General features: G+C 52.9%; 1 protein-coding gene across 14 annotated transcripts; it reads left to right on the top strand.

The window, feature by feature from the left end:
• The first annotated feature begins 2,896 nt into the window (after window positions 1-2,896).
• Window positions 2,897-13,090, top strand: FLT3LG (fms related receptor tyrosine kinase 3 ligand). Of its 14 annotated transcripts, none has more exons than XM_072771522.1 (8): window positions 2,897-3,034; window positions 3,348-3,414; window positions 4,171-4,281; window positions 4,581-4,634; window positions 4,851-4,994; window positions 5,396-5,480; window positions 9,189-9,373; window positions 12,855-13,090. In XM_072771522.1, exons 2-8 carry the CDS (start codon window positions 3,382-3,384, stop codon window positions 13,071-13,073), a joined length of 831 nt encoding a protein of 276 aa, XP_072627623.1. In that variant the 5' UTR covers window positions 2,897-3,034; window positions 3,348-3,381; the 3' UTR covers window positions 13,074-13,090. The 14 variants fall into 14 exon arrangements, with proteins under 14 accessions (XP_072627623.1, XP_072627618.1, XP_072627622.1 ...); XM_072771517.1 differs by having other exon boundaries at window positions 5,342-5,480; XM_072771521.1 differs by having other exon boundaries at window positions 4,557-4,634.
• The last annotated feature ends 484 nt before the right edge of the window (window positions 13,091-13,574 follow it).

Below are 13,574 nucleotides of genomic sequence, written 5' to 3'. Positions count from 1 at the left end.
AAGCAAAACAAAGATAAGCTTCTCTCCTAGGGAATTTCAAATATACAATACAGTATTGATTGTTTTGTTTAGAGAATCTTCTTTATTTTTTGAGAGAGAGAGAGTGGGAGCAGGAGGCAGAGGGAGAGGGAGAGAGAGAATCCCAAGCAGGCTCCACGCCAGTGCAGAGCCCAATACCGGGCTCGATCCCACAACTCTGAAATCATGACCTGAGCCAGAATGAAGAGTTGAATGCTTAACCAACTGAGCCACGCAGGCACCCCAATACAGTATCATTAATTATAGTCACCATGCTATACATTAAATCCTCAGAATGTACTCATAACTGAAACTTTGTGCTTTTTTAAAAGACTTTATTTATTTATTCATGAGAGAAGCAGAGAGGCAGAGACACAGGAAGAGAGAGAAGCAGGCTCCCTGCAGGGAGCCTGCAGGACTCCATCCCAGGACCCCGGGATCACGGCCTGAGCCAAAGGCAGACACTCAACCACTGAGCCACTCAGGTGCCCCAACTTTGTGTTTTTTTACCAAAATCTCCCCATTTCACACACACACATACACACACACACACAACCTCTAGCAACTACTACTCTACTCTGGCTCTATGAGTCTACTTTTTTTAGATTCCATGTATAAGTGATACCCTACAGTATGTGTCTTTCTCTGTCTGGCTTATTTCACTTAGCATTATGTCCTCCACATGTTGCTACGTTGTTACAAACAACAGGATTTCCTTGTTATGGCTGAATGATATTCTATTGTGTGTAAATATCACATTTTCTTTTTCTGTTCATCTATTAGCAGTTAGGTCTTATTTTGCTGCAGTGAACATATGAGTGCAGAAAACTCTTTGAGACTGATTTCCTTACCTTGGGATAGATACCCAAGAGTGAGATTGCTGCATCATAGGGTAGGTCTCTGATTTTTGTATTTTTTGGAGGAAACTTCATACTGTTTTCCACATTAGCTGCACCAACCTACCTTCCCAGCAGCAGTACCCAGGGTTCCCTTCTCCCCACATCCTCACCAACACTTCTATCATATTTTTTTAATTTTTTTCTATCATTTTTAAAAGATTTTATTTATTTATTCATGAGAGACACAGAGAGAGGCAGAGACACAGGCAGAGGGAGAAGCAGGCTCCCTGCAGGAGCCCGATGTAGGACTCGATACCAGAACTCTGGGATCACGTCCTGAGCCAAAGGGAGATGCTCCGGCAGCCTGGGTGGCTCGGCGGTTTGGCGCCGCCTTCGGCCCAGGGCGTGATCGTGGAAACCCGGGATCGAGTCCCATGTTGGGCTCCCTGCATGGAGCCTGCTTCTCCCTCTGCCTGTGTCTCTGCCTATATGCCTCTAATGCATAAATAAATAAAATCTTTAGAAAAAGGGGGGGGATGCTCAACCGCTGAGCCACCCAGGCATCCCCACTTCTGTCATTTTGACGACGGCCATCCTAACTTGTGTGTGAGGTAATATCTCACTGGGTTTTTTTAAAGATTTTATTTATTTATTCATGAGAAACAGAGAGAGAGAGAGAGAGAGAGGCAGACAAAGGCAGAGGGAGAAGCAGGCTCCATGCTGGGAGCCTGACTTGAGACTGGACCCCAGGATCAGGCACTGGGCTGAAGGTGGTGCTAAAATGCTGAGCCACCTGGGCTGTCCCCCCATTGTGCTTTTGATCTGCATTTCCCTGATGATGAGTGATGATTGGACTGAAGCTTTATTTTAATTTTTAAAAAAGATTTATTAAAGAGAGACACATAGAGAGAGGCAGAGACACAGGCAGAGGGAGAAGCAGGCTCCATGCAGGGAGCCCAATGTGGGACTCGATCCTGGGTCTCCAGAATCAGGCCCTGGGCTGAAGGCAGTGCTAAACCGCCAAGCCACCCAGGCTGCCCTGAATCTTTTTTTTTTTTTTTTAAAGATCTTATTTATGTATTTGAAAGAGAGAGAGAGCACAAGCAGAGTGGAGGCACAGAGGAAGAAGCAGGTTCCCCAATAAGCAGCGAGCCCAATGCAGGGCTCGATCCCAGGACTCTGAAGTCATGACCTAAACCAAAGGCAGACACTTAACCGACTGAGCCACCCAAGCGCCCCTGCACTGAATCTTGAAAGGACCATGAGGCTTTTATGTGGCTGGAGAGCATCTGCAGCAGAAGGGACAGCATGTGCAAAGGCCCAGAGGTGGGAAACAGCCTGGCAGGAACTGTACTGGTTTGAATGGTGGTCCCCCGAGAGATATATCCACATCTCACCCCTGGAACCTATGAATGTGACCTTATTTGGAAAAACAGTCCTTGCAGATATAATTAAGTTAAGGACCTTGAGCTAAGGTTGTCCTGGGTTATCCAAGTTGGCCCCACATCTAATGACAAGTGACATCAAGAGGAGAGACGCTTCTAGAGAAGAAAGCCAAGTGAAGACAGAAGCAGGGATGGAGTTATGCAGATACACCAAGGAACCCCGGAGCCCCCCAGAAGCTAGCTTTGCCCACACATCCAAGGCGGAGGTGGGGCTGTGCCCGAGGGAGCAGTCCCGGAGGCCAGGGCAGAGCCGCAGCAACAAAGGCAGCAGCAGGGGGGGGTCAATGAACCCAGCTGGGGGTGGGGGTGTCCTCGGTTGGCTATGTACCTGTCACCTGCCCCCCCACCCCAGCGCCAGTCTGTCTCTCCTTTTCCAGATCCCATTCCGCCCCGGCCAAAGCACAGCCCTCCTCCTCCTGGCTCCCGTGTGCATCTCGGACCGGCCTTCCCTGTTGGAGGCGAGGAGGAAGGGCCCCAGGCTGGCCCCCTTCCAGCTGAAGGCAGCCCCCCACTCGCCTGTGTCCCAGCCTCGACTCGCCTCATTGCTCTGGGGAGCGAGTCCCGCGGAGGCGCCCTCAGCCGCGTGAGCCGCCACCTGTCACCACCAGGTGGCGCCCCATGCCTCAGCCAGATCCACCCCAGCTCTCTATCGCCCCCCAAAATTTCCTTTCGCTTTCGATCTCCGGCTGTCACCCGGCCTGGCCCCTTCCACGCCCAGCTGGGGCAAGCCTGGTGCGTGCGGAGAAACGGACTCCGGGTCCCCGAGGGGCGGGGCTGGGGTCCCCCTCCTGGCCGAGGGAGGAGGGATGGGGGTCAGGTCGCTGGGTCCCTGGCCTGGGGAGGGTTCCGGGGACCGGACGTCGGGGTTCTTAGAAGGGGAGATGCGTTTTCACCGTAACTGGGGCTCACGCAGGAAGCCCGAGGGAGTAGGAGGCGGAAACTTAGCCACATCAAGGAGTCAGGGGAGGGGTGGGGAGGTGAAGGGGCGGGTGAGGAAGGGGCTGGGGTGTGGGGGTCTGAGACTCCCTCTTCTGTCCCTTCCAAGATCTGACCATAGGCATGAGGGGCCTCCGGCCGAGATGATAGTGCTGGCGCCAGCCTGGAGCCCAACTGTGCGTATACCCGGGGGACAAGGCGGGGGACAGGCAGAGCGCTACCGAGCTGGGCAGAGCTGAGAGAGCAGACGGACAGAGGTGGGGGACGTGCGCAGGGGGGAGGGAGAGATGGGCAGGGGTGGGGACATGGGCAGAGGACCGGGACATGGACAGGAGTGGAGGACATGCGCAGGGGGCAGGGGTGAGGGACATGGGCAGGGGCGGGGGGGGCATGGACAGAAGTGAGGGAGAGATGGACAGGAGTGGAGGACGTGCACAGGGATGAAGGACACGGGCAGGAGCGGGGGACACTGGCAGGGGTGGGGACATGCACAGGAGTGGGGGACATGGGCAGGGATGGGGACATGCACAGGAGTGAGGGACATGGGCAGGGGGGACATGGGCAGGGGTGGGGTCATGGGCAGGAGTGGGGGAAAGGAACGGAGGCGGGTGGGTACACGTGGGGAAGGCAGGCCCCGGCGGCGGGCGGGGGCCAAAGCGGACACAGGGACCGAGAGGGCCAGGTGGGCGGCGGAGGGAGCCGGGCGCGCCGAGGTGAGCAGAACCGGGAGCCGACCCGGGAGCCCGGGCGCCGCCGGCCGGTGCTGAGAGCAGGCGGGGACGGGCGGCACGAAGGCAGAGAGGGAACCGGGGAGGAACCGGGGAGGAAGCGGCGGGGGCCGAGCCGGGACCGGAGGGAAGAGACCTGGAGAGGGCGGAGGGGGCAGGTGAGGACCGCGTGCGGAGCCAACAGGGGGCGCCCCCACCCCGCAGGCCTCCCTGTTGCTGCTGCTGCTGCTCAGCCCCGGCCTCCGCGGGACCCCCGACTGCTCCTTCAGCCACAGCCCCATCTCCTCCACCTTCGCGGTCACCATCCGCAGGCTGGTGAGGCCCGGTCCCAGCCTCCCCGACAGCCTCCCCGACAGCCTCCCCGACAGCCTCCCCGAGGCCCGGGTCCTGGCGCGGGGACCGAGCTCCCCTGGCTCCGTGTCCGTCTGTGCGGCTCCCTGGGCCCCCTTCTGGGTGCCTGTCCCCACCACCACCACCACCCCGGTCCGCTCCCTGTCCCTCACTCCCTGGGTCCCTGTCCCCTTCCCCCTGGGTCCCTGTCCCTCACTCCCTGGGTCTCCATAGTTGTGTTTTCTCCTGTCTTCGGCCAGGCCTCACCCTGTTTTCTCCCGCAGTCTGATTACCTGCTTCAGGACTATCCAGTCACTGTCGCCTCCAACCTGCAGGACGTGAGTCACAGATGGGAGAGGCTGGGGCAGAGGTGGAAAGGAGAGACTCTAGCACACCACCCCTCAGGGGGCCCGGCCTCCCCCGGGGCTGTGGGACTCCTAGCCCCAGCCCCTCACCCTCCCAGCCCCACCAGTCCAAGCTCACAGTCCTCTCTGCTGGCACCTCCCTTGACCCCTTCTCCCCACCCCTACTGAGCTGGGCGGTCTCTCTCCCAGGACGAGCTCTGCGGGGCGTTCTGGCGCCTGGTCCTGGCCCAGCGCTGGATGGTGCGGCTCCAGGCTGTGGCTGGATCCCAAATGCAAATCCTGCTGGAGGCTGTCAACACGGAGATACACTTTGTCACCTTCTGTGCCTTCCAGGTCAGCCCTGGACTTGGGGGACAGGCTAGGGGAGCGGGTTGCCTTCCTTAGGGCCTGAAGCTCTGCTGGACATTACTGGAGATTTCTTTTGGCTAGCAACCCGAGGGAGGTGCTCTAACCCGGTCCCGCAGGTGGTGGGGGTGGGGTGGGGGGTGGCGTTGGGATCCTGGGCCCAGTGCACCAATTCTGAGTGTATTTCCTAGCTGGACACCACAAAGAGGTCCTCCCTTCTGAGACCCAGCCCCCCCGCCCAGGGGACCCTGTAGGCGTGGCCAGGCAGGGAAGGCCCTGGCCTGAGCAGACAGCGGGGGTGATGCCCTGGTGACATCTCCCTCCCCTGCCCCCAGCCCCTCCCCAGCTGTCTTCGCTTCGTCCAGACCAACATCTCCCACCTCCTGCAGGACACCTCCCAGCAGCTGGCCGCCCTGAAGCCCTGGATCACCCGCAGGAATTTCTCCGGGTGCCTGGAGCTGCAGTGTCAGCCCGGTAAAAGCCCCACTCCCTGGGCCCCCAACCCCCACCCCGCTCACCCCTACCTTCCCTAGCTCACAGCCCCTCACGCCCTCTGCTCAGGCCATCCCAGACCCGCCCTGCTCCCTCTGGCTGTGTGGCTTTGGGCAGGTTCCTCTTAAGTTTAGGCCTCAGTTTACCCATCTTGGGCAAGGGTAATTGCTGCCTGCTTCTCCGAGACAGCCCTGTCAGATAGAAACATAATGATAGCCACGTGCTTGAGTGGAAATATTCTAGTAGTCAAGTTGTTTGTTTGTTTTTTTTTTTTAGGTAAATTCACTTTTTTTTCCCCTGGAATTTTTTTTTTTAATTTTTTTTTTTTATTTTTTTTATTTATGATAGTCATCATAGAGAGAGAGAGAGAGGCAGAGACACAGGCAGAGGGAGAAGCAGGCTCCATGCACCGGGAGCCCGATGTGGGATTCGATCCCGGGTCTCCAGGATCACGCCCTGGGCCAAAGGCAGGCGCCAAACCGCTGCGCCACCCAGGGATCCCTCCCCTGGAATTTTAACGTTCATTATTTTTGGTAGCAAATGATTGGTTGTTTTAGTTGTATTTATTTTTAAAGATTTTATTTATGTGGGGCAGCCGGGATGGCTCAGCGGTTTAGCGCCACCTTCAGCCCAGGGCATGATCCTGGAGTCCTGGGATCGAGTCCCACATCTGGCTCCCTGCATGGAGCCTGCTTCTCTCTCTGCCTGTGTCTCTGCCTCTCTCTCTCTCTGGGTCTCTCACGAATAAATAAATAAAATCTTTAAAAATAAACAAAACAAAACAAAGGAGGGTACAAAGAAACGTATGAGGAGGTCCCGGACACCCTTTCCCCAGCCCTCCCCAGCCCCAGGGTTACATTTTGCTTAGTGTTGCTTACAGCACGATAGCAAAACCAGAAATATGACATGGGTCGCAGTCCATGCATATAATCCACAGGGTTTATTCACATTTTACAAGTTATGTGGGCACACTCGCGTGCACTTGTGTGTATGTTAGTTTGTTAGGGCTCCCCTAACAAAGTACCACAAACTGAATGATCTGAACAGAAGTGTTTGTTTCACAGTTCTGGAGGCCAGGAGTCTGAAATCAATGTGTGGGTAGCATTGGCTCCTTCTGAGGCCTCTGAGGGAAGGTTCTGTTCCAGGCTTCTCTCCTTGACTTGTTGATGGCCATTCTCACGTTCACAGGGTGTTCTCCCTCTGAGCACACCTTCACATCTGGATTTCCCCTTTTTATAAGGTCACCAGTCCTATGGGACAAAGGAAGTGCCCTGATGACCTCATTTTAACTTGATTATCTGTATATATACCCTATCTCCCAATAAGGTCTCATTCCAAGGTACTGGGGGTTAGGATTTCAACATAGGAATTTTGAGGAACACAGTTCCCTTTTCTTTTTTTTTTTTTTTTTAAGATTTTATTTATTCATGAGAGAGGCAGAGGGAGAAGCAGGTTCCATGCAAGGAGCCCCATGTGGGACTTGATCCCAGATCTCCAGGATCATTCCCTGGGCTGAAGGCAGTGCTAAACTGCTGAGCCACCGGGGCTGCCCCACAGTTCCCTTCCTAAAAGTGTATGTGTGTTTTTGCAGTGTTATCACATGTGTGGCTTCTTGCAATCAACCACCACAATCAAAATACTTTACTGGATCCCTTTGTAATAATTCCCATCCCTAGCCCCTGGCAACCACGAATCTGTTCTTTATGATGATGTTATTGGACTTAATCATTTTATAATCACTCTTCATAATTAATCATTGAAATCATACATTTTTATTTAGCCAAACATCTCTTAAATAGCACTGTTTGAACACATAGCTAATATTGTATCTTTGATTTGATTCTATTTTTCTTTAATTTATTTTTATTTTTTATTTTAAAGATTTTATTTATTTATTCATGATAGTCACACAGAGAGAGAGAGAAGCAGAGACACAGGCAGAGGGAGAAGCAGGTTCCATGCAGGGAGCCCAACGTGGGATTCGATCCCAGGTCTCCAGGATCGCGCCCTGGGCCAAAGGCAGGTGCCAAACTGCTGCGCCACCCAGGGATCCCAATTTTTTTTATTTTTTAATTCATGATAGAGAGAGAAAAAAAGAGAGGCAGAGACACAGGCAGAGGGAGAAGCAGTCTCCATGCCGGGAGCCCGATGCGGGACTCGATCCTGGGTCTCCAGAATCAGGCCCTGGGCCAAAGGCAGGCGCCAAACCGCTGAGCCACCCAGGGATCCCCAGATTCTATTTTTTTTAATGTAATCCTATCCCCAATGTAGGGCTTGAATTCACAACCCTGAGATGAAGAGTCGCATGTGCCACTGACTGAGCCAGGTGCCCCTGAAAGGGATACTTAAAACCTCCCACTCTGATTTTCTCACTTTCTCCCCACACTTCCGATCATTTTGCCATCTATTTTAAGCTTCACTTGTCATTTGTACTTATATTTATGATGATGATTCATTTGACCACATTTTATTAGCCATCTCCTTGGTGCCTGGCTTTGGTGACAGGGCTCAGAACAAGACCAAGTGCTTGCACATGTGGAGCTGATTGAGGAACAAACGTATTAGCAAATAATTAACAGGAAAAAATATCTGAGTGTAATGAGTCCTATGCAGGCAAATTACAACCAGGTGATGGGAGTCATGGTGTGAGGTGAATGGCTTGAGTCACTGAAGGTTGGGAATATGAGAACACCCAGTGCAAAGGCCCTGAGGCAGAAACATGTCCCTACGTGTTTAAGGAACAGTGAAAAGGCTCATGTGGCTGGAATCCAGCAAGTGAGGGGAAGAGACAGCTGGGTGAGGGTATAGAGGGAACAGAGATTGGGAGGGATCTTTGTTTTATCTGTCCACTTGTCAACTTTTCATTTGGTCAAATATTTAGTTTATGAAATTAAGCTATTATAAAATTATGTAACAAGCACCAAGTGGTGGGTTCTGGCAATAAATAAGACAGATAAAGTTCCTGTTGCCCACGTGAAGCCCACAGCCCACTGGAGGAAAAAGAGGAATAAACAAATTGATACAGAAGCACTAGAAATAACTTTGTTCAACTGTAAAAAAAAAAAAGGCAAGGGCACCCAAGTGGCTCAGTTGTTTGGGCATCTGCCTTCAGCTCAGGTCATGATTCCAGGGTTCTTGGATCAAGTTCCACATCAGGTTCCCTGCTCAGTGGGGTGCCTCTTTCTCCCTCTCCCCCTCCCCCTGCTCATGCTTGCTTTCTCTCTGAAATAAATCTTAAAAAAGGGCAGCTCCAGTGGCCCAGCAGTTTAGTGCAACTTTCAGCCCAGGGCATGATTCTGGAGACCCGGGATCAAGTCCCACGTCGGGCTCCCAGCATGGAGCCTGCTTCTCCCTCTGCTTGTGTCTCTGCCTCTCTCTCTCTCTCTCTCTCTCTGTTTCTCATGAATAAGTAAAATCTTTACAAAAAAAAATTTAAAAGAAAAGGCAAACTTACCAGATGCCACACTGTTCTAAGGACTGTCTGTGTGGTCACGTATTTAATTTTTGTGACCACCTTATGCGGTAGGAATAATGGTTATCCCCATTTCACGGATGAGGAGACTGAGGCACAGAGAGGCCAGCAGCCCACCTGAGGTCACACAGGTTCCACCAGGCCTGCTTGGGTTTCCTCCTCTCCCCTGGCCTCACCAATCTCCTCAGTAACCCGGCCACCCTCTCTCCTCCCCTCAGACTCCTCTACATTGGTGCCCCCAAGGAGCCCCGGGGCCCTGGAGGCCACTGCCTTGCCAGCCCCTCAGGCACCTCGGCTGCTCCTCCTGCTGCTGCTGCCCGTGGCTCTCCTGCTGATGTCCACTGCCTGGTGCCTGCATTGGCGAAGGAGGCGGCGGCGGAGGTCACCCTACCCTGGGGAGCAGGTGAGTCAGCAGGTAGACAGAGGGGATGGGCAGTCTGAGGGGGTGGGTTTGACCCTGTGGTGGCCACAGGTGACCTCCGCCCCCCAGTCTCCAGGACAGGCTGCCCCTGTGGCTCGTGCAGCACTGACTCATCCTGGTGAATCCTTTGGTGGGAGGACCTAAGTCTGCCCTGGATGAGGAAGACCCCTCTGGGGCCATGACAGGGGACAGACTGGAGGCTGGGTGGTGATCCAGGGAGAGAGGACAAGGCCTGAGTCAGAGCCAGGATGAGCACCATAGGGAGGCCGAGGAGGCGACAAAGTCAGGGGTCAGGGATCAAGGACAGGGCTGGAAGGGCACCTGGCTGGCTCAGTCAATAGAGCAAATTACTCTTGATCTCTTGGCTGTGAGTTTGAGCTCCACATTAGGTGTTGAGATTACTTAAAAACGAAATCTTAAAGGACAGGGCTGGAGACTGACAGGCTTGGGCCAGTGACACAGATGACCCTGGGTCTGGCCCAGTGGGAAATCTGGGGGAGGATGGAGATTAAGAAAAGGTGAGCTCAGTGGGGACCTGGGGGCATGAGGGGGGCCAAGGGGAGGCATTTGGCTATAGGAGTCTGCAAGCCAGGAGACAGTAGTCTCCTGAAGCAGGGGGAGAGGACCACCTTTGCAAAGCCCTCCAGGTGTGAAAAAGCTCTGGGTGTTCCAGTAACTTCATTGAGCCTGGGGAGGGTGTGAATGTGGGTGCGAAAGATCTAGGCCTCAAACACCAAGCAGGGGAGCTGGGACTTCCTGCCCAGGGCAGCAGGGAGCCAGGGGAGGTGAGTGATGGAAGAAAGAACTGGGGGGGAGGTCAGGGGAACAGGTGTGGAGGCAGGAGGCAGGTGGCCAGGAGGGAGGAAGTTGGGGAGGCCCTATTGGGTTCTTGATGGGCCCAGTGTTCTTACAAGAAATATTTTGCAGTAATTGCTCACACATATAAGGCCTCAGTGATACAGGCCTTATGCTAGGGCTTTCTACAAATTAACTTAATTGAGAAGCTGGTACCATTATTATCAAATTTCATAGAGGCTGAAACCAAAGCACAAAGAGGTAAATAATTTGCCAAAAGTCATACAGCACATGAGTGACAGAACCAAGATTTGATTCTGGGCCTTCGGGACATCCAAGCTTTTCATTCTTCTGCCTCAGTTTCCTTATCTTTATAAAAGACTCTAATAATAGTCTTCCTACCATAGAGTTGTCTGGAGGTTAAGTGATGCAGGCAAAGGCCTTAAAGTGAGGCTGTCCAACAGAAATAGAACACAAGCCACACACGTCATTTAAAACTTTCTAATATTGGGGCACCTGGTTCTCTCAGTTAGTAAAGCATGCGACTCTTGATCTCAGGGCTGTGAGTTCACGCCCCACATTGGGCACAGAGATTACTTAAAAAAATAAAAAACTTTCTAGGGGCACCCAGATAGCTCAGTTGGGTGAGCGTCCAACTCTTGCTCTCAGCTCGGGTCTTGATCTCAGGGTCATGGGTTTGATCTGCGCTGGGCTCTACAGTGGATGTGAAGCCTACTTAAACAAACAAAAAATTTCTCCACATATTTAAAGTTCTTGAAATTTACATTTGCAAAAAAGTAGATTCACCTGCTCAAATTGTTCCAAACAAGTTTCCAAAAAGGGGCAGCCCGGATGGCATAGCGGTTTAGCGCCACCTGCAGCCCAGGGCGTGATCCTGGGGTCCCGGGATCAAGTCCCGCATCAGGCTCCCTACATGGAGCCTGCTTCTCCCTCTGCCTGTGTCTCTGCCTCTCTCTCTCCCGCTCTGTATCTCTCATGAGTAAATAAAATAAAAATCTTAAAAAAAAAACAAGTTTCCAAAAAGAAACAAGTTGTTTTTGCTATTTTTTTAAAGATTTTATTATTTGAGGGATCCCTGGGTGGCACAGCGGTTTGGCGTCTGCCTTTGGCCCAGGGCGCGATCCTGGAGACCCGGGATCGAATCCCATATCGGGCTCCCGGTGCATGAAGCCTGCTTCTCCCTCTGCCTGTGTCTCTGCCTCTCTCTCTCTCTCCCTGTGACTATCATAAATAAATAAAAATTAAAAAAAAAGATTTTATTATTTGAGAGAAGACAGAGCACCCTCAAATGGGGGGAGGAGCAGAGGGAAAGGGAGAAGCAGACTCCCCACTGAGCAGGGAGCCAATGGGATCATGACCTGACCTGAAGGCAGACACTTAACCAACTGAACCACCCATGCACCTCTCCTTTTTTTCTCTTTTCTTTTTGATAAAGAGCAGGGAGGGGGGAACAGAGGGAGATGGTGAGAGAGAATCTTAACCAGTCTCCACTTCTACCATCAAATTGACTGGGGACTTGATCCCCTCACCCTGAGATCAGGACCTGAGCCAAAATTAAGAGTCAGATGGGGTAACTGACAGCGCCTCCCGCCCCCCCAGCCCCAGGATCAGTTTCTAAGTTTATTTTTAAAGATTTTATTTATTTATTCATGATAGTCACACAGAGACTTTTTTTGTTTTGTTTTGTTAATTTTTATTTATTTATGATAGTCACAGAGAGAGAGAGAGAGAGGCAGAGACACAGGCAGAGGGAGAAGCAGGCTCCATGCACCGGGAGCCTGACGTGGGATTCGATCCCGGGTCTCCAGGATCGCGCCCTGGGCCAAAGGCAGGCGCCAAACCGCTGCGCCACCCAGGGATCCCTTTTTTTTTTTTTTTTTTTAAGATTTATTTATTTATTCATTCAGAGAGCCCGATGCGGGACTCGATCCCGGGTCTCCAGGATCACATCCCAGGCTGCAGGCAGCACTAAACCACTGTGCCACCGGGGCTGCCCGGGATCCCAGTTTCTAAGTTTAAATAATTTTTCACTTTAGCACTTGTTTTTGTACAATAATTTTTCAAAACAATTTTTAAAGATTTTATTTATTTATTCATGAGAGACACACAAGAGAGAGGCAGAGATGCAGGCAAAGGGAGAAGCAGGCTCCCTACAGGACCCCAGGATCACACCCTGAGCTGAAGGCAGACCCTCAACTGCTGAGCCACCCAGGCTTCCCTTGTACAATAATTTTTGTTACAATTTTTTTTGAAAAGGTAATCCACTGAGAAGTTTTCGTCCTGTTCTTGCTTCTGTCCACTCGGTTTTCCTGCTCTCCTAATAAACACACTACCAGTTAAGTTTAAAGTAGGTAAGATGTAAAACTCAGCTCCTCAGTTGCACTGGGCACATTTGGAGTACTCGGCATTCACCGTGGCTGCTCTGCGGCTGTGTGGGAGCGCAGGGATCTCACGGTCTCCATCTTTGCAGAGTTAGTTCTCTTGGACAGTGATGCCCTAACACACAGTGGGCACTCACTGGAAAGGGAATTGTTCTCAATACTGAGTCTGTGCCGAGCACTGAGCTTGGTGCTCTCCTTCCTCTCTTCTGTCCACGGATCCCCAGACAGTCCACTGAGACAGACACATCTCTCATCCCGTTTTACAGAGGACACTGAGGCCCAGCGAGCGGAGCCATCTGCCCGAGGACACAGAGCTGGGACCTGGAGGGAGTCAGCTAGAGACTGGTCCCTTCCTCGACCACGCAGCCCCGCTCGCTCCCTCCCCAGGATCAAGGCAACGCCCGCCCCCAACGCCCCCAAAGCCAGCCCCAGCCCCACCTCTCCCCCTCTGTACAAAGTCCTTGCCCCCAAGAAATTGTATATAAATCATCCTTTTCTACCAGCTGTCGCCAGGCCTGTAGATGGGACAGGATGTGGACGGGGCAGTTTGGGTGCGGATCCTGGTTTTTCGGTTAATGCAATGCTTCATTCAGTCCCTGCTCTCTGAGGCCGCCTGGGGTGCAGAACCAGTGCGCGGCAGCGCCGAGACCCAGTCGGGGGAAGTCAGGACCCGCCGGCCCGGGGCTCCGGATCTGAGGGGAACAAGACCCTGGGCGCCTCGGTGCAGCGGCTGCAGTACAGGCCCTCGGAGCCCGCGGCGAGTACGCGCCCCGGCAGCCTGAGATCCCGGGGGGCGCCCTGGAGGAGAGGACTCCTCCGCAGGAAAGCACTGGGACTGTGACAGTCTGAGGCTTCAGAAGGTGGGGCTGGAGGGGAGGACATCCGAGGCCAGGGACGCAGCCGAAGCGAAAACCTCGAAGCCGCCTGGTAGTCATTCCCTCGTACGCTCTTAGAGCTCAGAGGGCAAACTATTTCCATCTGTTTTA

The sequence above is a fragment of the Canis lupus genome, chromosome 1, assembly GCF_048164855.1.
Source record: "Canis lupus baileyi chromosome 1, mCanLup2.hap1, whole genome shotgun sequence".
Lineage (NCBI taxonomy): Eukaryota > Metazoa > Chordata > Mammalia > Carnivora > Canidae > Canis > Canis lupus.
The sequence above is the reverse complement of the archived record's forward strand: the minus strand, read 5'-3'. Positions and strand labels throughout refer to the sequence as shown.